Below are 6,000 nucleotides of genomic sequence, written 5' to 3'. Positions count from 1 at the left end.
ATTAGGACATCTTTGATACTGAACTCAAATCAGATCAGCTAATCCAGAGTCCATGTTAAATCACCAGCAGGAAAGTCCAATCAGGCTTAGCCATGCATATAGATAAGAAAATAGTGGCATTCTTCCCTGCTCCTCGGCTTTATGATGTGATGTGATGTGTGTATATGTGCCTGGGTGTACAGACATATGTACATACATGTGCCTTTGCCCTTTGTGTGTATATATGTCTGTGCCTATGTGTGTATATATGTGCACTTTTGTATGTATGCATGCACATGAGCTTGTGCCTGTTTGCGTGTATGTTCATGTGCCTGTGTTTGGGAGTGTACACGTGCCTCTGTGTGTGCGTGTGTGTGTGTGTGTGTGTGTGTGTGTGTGTGTGTGTGTGTGTGAGTGTAAATGGGATATCTAAGAATTGTTACCACAAACAAATTTTACCTTCAGTCTGTTGAATAGATAGAGAGTAGACAGGTAAAAATCATAATGCTAAAAGCTAAACTGATGTGAGAGATAAAAATGATATAAAAATGTCATCACATTCTTGCTTTAATTTATATCTAGAAATTTCCCCTGCTAGTCCAGTTGTAATAGATCAGGCAGTCGTGAACAGCATGTACTTTATTTATCTGGGTTAATGTCCCTTTTGAATAATCCATCACTTTATTTGGGGAGGCCTGTGCTTCATTAGAGAGGTTGGTGATTCCTCAGGCAGTGGTAGCCAAGGTGATACCAAGAACTACAACAGTGTGACTGTTTTCCTGGAGCCAAGGATAAATTCTCTGCCATAAGCCTTAGGACAGCCTTCTGTGAAGGAGGCTGGCAGGTCTGTTGTAGCTGTGTGTTAATGGTGGAGTGTCTCTGTGGCGGTAGGGTCCTGGCTTTGCTCCTTAAACTTTACCTTTGCCGTTCTGGAAAGCATTTCCATGTGAAAACCAGATATCTAGGAAGTGATGACCTTGAACCTTTATCTTCTTTGTACCATTCCATGGTGCAGGGTAAAGGCTGGGTAAGCGTATATCCTTGTGACAGATGCTGGTATTGTATTTGGTAGTAAGGATGGGGAACCTATGGTGATTAAGAACTAACAGCTAACAAGCTGCTTTTACAGTCTCACTTCTCACAACCTTGTGAGGTAGGAACAGTAGATAAGACTTTTATTTTTTCTCTTCAAAGATCAACACCAAAGACCACAGATAGTAAGTGGTTTGCCCTTAGTCATAGCATATAGAAGGAAGGACCCAAACTTGCTACCATGTCTGCTGACTTTTCAGTCTGCTTTTTACCTGTAAGAGTTTCCAGTTTGATTGCGGATTGGAAAAAGTGCTCTGTAAGTAGACATAAAACTTGTTTCCAAGACAGGAGGCTTAGAACTAATGCTTCAGTCACTAGAGGCTTCTGGATCACTACTTGCAGGGGCTCAGAAAGAATGGGATGCCTGCAAGCCGCCTTTCAACTCTGAATATTAGAAGATCATCAATCGAGGAGTCATCCTGGGCTCCCTGGGGTCAAGGAACAGAGGTGTAATTCTCATGGCTATCAGTGCACTGCTACAGCACACAGTAGGCTAACTTATCTCACCTCCTCATTGGATTGTAAACTTCTCAGGGCAAGAACATGACTTACTCATTTTATTCCCAGAATTCAATGCAGTGCTAGATCCATTCAAAAGTTAAGTTCATAAGGTCTTTGTATGTTTCATAAACTGCTTTCAAATTTTGTTGGGAGAGGTTGTTTGTGTGGAATAGGCCTGGGAGAAACTCAGTTGTCTTGGTGGAAGGGTGAAACATGCCATCACTACAACCTTAAGGTAGAGAACAGCATCCAAACGGTCTTTGTTTACAATGAAAAAGATCCACTTTTTATGGATTCAAGTTAGAGGTTCTCCATTAGCCAAGAATCCACTAAAATGTCTACATTTTGGTCTCTGAGTAAAGGCAATGTCTTTTAGCATGGAGAAAATTAGACCTGTCATAAACATGAATATGGCATTATTTTAGTAATATGGAGAGGAATCTATGACAAAATATGATTAATCATAGTCAAAACTGATTCAATGAGAGTTGGAAGAGGGCTCTAGTTTTCTCTGGTTAAGTTTGCCAAGGCACATTCTCCTTGGTCCGTCACATCTCCCTGTATCCTGGCCGTCACAAACCTGAGGGCCCAGGTGAATCTTGACCAGGTGGAAACTGGGGACAAGAGGACAACACTGTTGTGATTCAGACTTAGACCTTAGTGTGAATGCTCTTGACCAGGACACATAGGCAAACAGTCCACAGACAGTCCACGATGAACAAGGATCATCGTTGCCAGGCTAATGGGCTAGCCCAGGCTAGACTCAGGACCTGTGGCTGAAAGCAGTAGTCATTTGCTACTCTTCGACAGGGGAAGTATAGCAGCAGGTGGTACAGCCTGGTGAAGACAGCTTCTTGAATGGAAGAAGAATTTTAAATTTAGGAGACAGTATATCAGCTCACCAGTTTGTGGTACTCAGGACCAAATGCGTCCTGAAATCAAGAAGTAGCTAAGGGCTCAGTAGCTCCGGGGCTGGTAGAGGTTATGGGTCATCAAGAGGCCTTCCTAGTTGTGAAGACTGGTGCAGGCCATGGCTGGATGCCTGGTTTTTCCAGGTATTACTGCCAAGTTTCAAACAGGGCCTTAATGGCCAAGCACTGCTTCTTTCAGACATGGCGGTTTCATTTGGCAGGGCTGGAGCCTGTGAGGAAACAAAGCAGAGCATCATATCACGGTTGAGGTTGGACAAGGAATAGCTTTGAATGTCTGGTCACAGTTTATAAGGCTCTGCTTTGAATGTCCACTGAGAAGAAGGAGACACATGAAGCCAGCACTACTAAACTTCTGGCTTCATGTGTTTCTTGGACCCCGGGCAGTCACCAGAAAGCAGAGCATATCAGTTTCTCTGTTTATACAACCTGTATCATGGAGGACTCTAGAGTTTGGCCAAGTTGAGATTAGCTTAGCTTTGGGGTAGCATAAGGTTTGGGGTGCCATCACCAGAAAATAAAAAACTTCACTGTCTTACACGGAGAGTAAATAATATGCTTCACCAGTGCTGGTCCTGATGCCCAGTCAGACATGATATCCTGGTGCCCGAGTACTCAATTTCAAATCTCATAGATTAACTGTTAGTGCTTAGTTTTAGACTTTGCATAAGCTGACTTCTTCATAGCAAATTGTGTATTGATATAATTAAATATTAGTAGGTTAGAAATCATATTACACATTTATATCATTAAGCCTAAATGACAGAATTTCTATTTTGCTATAAATTACAATCTACATGATTATTTGGATTATTAGGAGATATAAAAATTATAATTAGCACCAAAAAATATTACAAGAAAAGAAGTCAAACCGTAGGAAATATAAAATATTTCATGTTACAATAACACCTGTAACCCAAGTTTTATATGTACTGTTTTAAATGCACTATCTGCAAACTACTTCTAAATCTCATTTGGGAGATACAGGGTGAAACAATTGTTTACATAAACAAGCTAATAAGAATTTATTTTTCCTAAAGAGTTTTTATTGCTTACCTTTAATTAAAAGTATAGGACACAAAGTTCCTATTTGTAGAGATTAGAAATAGGCATAACTATAAAACATGAAGAAAGTTATCTCTATAAATAACTGTATCCTTTTTATAGATTTCTTTGACTCTTTCTCTCTGATAAAAAGGCATTTGGGAGCAAACATGAAATAAATTCCACTTAATTTATGGTATGGTGTTTTGAAGGAATTTTAAAAATTCAAAGAGTTATTTTCTGTGGTTCAGCTGATATTTTGGGTATGGTTATTGAATTTTGGACTTTAGTTGTAATTTAATTGCATTTGGTTAAAGGGCTGTATTTATCTTGAAGTGACTAATAGGATCATGAAATACTTGTGCATTCAACTTGATCTTCTTAGTGATCCACATCAATTATTCCATTTATATGTCTTGGTAACACATGTCTTAGTCATCTCAGTAGTGACCATGTGGAGGTACCCCGTTTCTGAGGATAGATGTAATTTTTACCCAAATGATTCACTAAGTTTCTATTCAGTATTCATTATTCACTATGTTTCTGCTTATAATTTAGTGACTTCCTTGTTTCTTGAGGCTCAAGACACATGTCTTACCTGCCAGCCATTAAATATCATAATCATAAAGTTTTAAAGCCACAGCAGGAATCTTGGACATGGGCACAAATCACATTATCTTGACTTCAGCCAACCTCAGGAGGTGTCAGTTTTTCCTGACTTCGGCATCTTTGTTGGGAGAGTGTGTGTCCAAGTCTCATGATTAGCAAAACCTTTGCTCATCTTACACAGTTTAGAAAAGAGGAAGTGCTTCTGGTGTGTTAGCGGAAAGGTAGCACTTAACAGTTAATTGAATTAAATATCTAGGGTTTTTTTTCCTTTTTTTTTAAGCAGTGTAAATTATTTGATTGAGCTTAGTGTGGAAACCAGCTCTAAAGTCTCAGAAGATATCAGAATTAACCAGAAAGCTTCTGAGCATGCCCTTTGAAAAATCAAAACAAAACAAAGAGAAGTTAGATCTTGTCAATAAGTAGGTTTGGGGAATGCTGATCTTAAGTAATCTTGTTGAACTGTGTTTGTGACATGAGACTATTGTTTTCCTCTGTGGATCTGGAAGTGAAACTTCGGAACATGCATGCTGGACCAGAGATTTACCACTGAGCTAGTGCCCCAGACCTGAGCTAACTCTTTGAGTATGTCTTCTTGATAGCCTGTAGAATGGTGCCGCACTGAACAGAGATCGCAAACTCTGGAGTAGTAACTAATGGGAAATGCTTGTTTTGTTTTGTAATGCATTTTCTCTATAAAATGGAACAGGTTAATAAACTATTATTTATTTATTCATACATTGTAAACAAATTAAGCTAAATATTTTGGAAAATAGGAAATTTGTACAAGGCATAAATTTTGCCCTTAATAGGCTTATGACTTAGAGACATAGTTCTATCATACATAACATACCATTAAGCATTAAGATGCTTAATTCAATATTTGCTGATTCCTTCTAAGTATTGGGGTAAATAGTTCACATTAATGGATACAGTTATTGCAGAGAGGAAGATAAAATATTATAATAACAGAAGAGAAAATCAAGGAGATGATAGGATGTGCTTTATGCTTTTTTAAAATTTTTTTATTTTTTTAGAGTTTTGAAAGGTTGAGTGTATCTCTTAATTAAGGAAGAGTACATAAAACTTGTTGGGCCTTTAAGCTCCTAGAAATTGTAAAATGCCAAATATATTTATCACATATCTTGAGGCCTTTATATATAAGATCAGAGTGTTACAGAAGGATAGCTCTAACTCGTTTCTCCTCTACATCTACTAGAATTCTTCTTATCCATTTTTTTTAATCGTGAGCTGCTTGACTATTATCTGTGAATGAGATGGCAGAGAGAGTGTTTTGCTTACTTTTATATCCTTGGAAATGAATATGTTACACCTACAACATCTGGTGCATGGTAGAACCCGGTAAGTCTTTTCTGGCCATGTAAATATTGATGGAAAGAAATTCCAAGGCAGAAAATTGTGTATGCACTCTTAGCTACTGAGCCATCTTTCCAGCCCTTCACTGAAGATTTTTAATGGAAATGAACAGAAATGCTGAAGTTCTGGTTATGAAAAACATCAAAATGGTTACAATATGTAGTTTGTGGTAAAATAAAGATGAGTCAGGGATCATTTGATATTATTTAAGCAATCTCATTGTGAAGCAACGAGGGCCTCGAACGAGATACAAGGAGTTATGACAGAGGGACACAGAATGCAGACGCTAAGTGAATTGGTGCCTGGATGTGGCTGAAGAAGCATGAGTTGAAAATGTCTTTAATGACAATAGCTACAGTCTATGGAGTGTTTATTCCTGGTTTCACACAGCACTTGCCTTAGTATTGAATCTTGTCTATTCACCACAGTCCAGGAGATGATTATGATTATCATTCTCATTTCAGTGATGAGA

The 6,000-nt window shown here is 38.4% G+C and overlaps 1 protein-coding gene across 2 annotated transcripts in view; it reads right to left on the bottom strand.

The window, feature by feature from the left end:
• Positions 1-233: 233 nt before the first annotated feature.
• Positions 234-6,000, bottom strand: part of Grid2 (glutamate ionotropic receptor delta type subunit 2) — a 1,385,700-nt gene continuing 1,379,933 nt past the window's right edge. Inside the window, exon 16 of one of the 2 annotated variants that reach the window (XM_036180912.1) lies at positions 234-2,713. In XM_036180912.1, coding sequence (XP_036036805.1) covers positions 2,555-2,713 — 159 coding nt within the window. In that variant the 3' untranslated portion in view covers positions 234-2,554. The remainder of the gene's footprint in view (positions 2,714-6,000) is intronic. The other variant, XM_036180913.1, reaches the window with a different exon arrangement.

The sequence above is a fragment of the Onychomys torridus genome, chromosome 3 (genome assembly GCF_903995425.1).
Source record: "Onychomys torridus chromosome 3, mOncTor1.1, whole genome shotgun sequence".
NCBI classification, from domain to species: Eukaryota; Metazoa; Chordata; class Mammalia; order Rodentia; family Cricetidae; genus Onychomys; species Onychomys torridus.
This window is presented reverse-complemented; position numbering and strand designations above follow the sequence as displayed.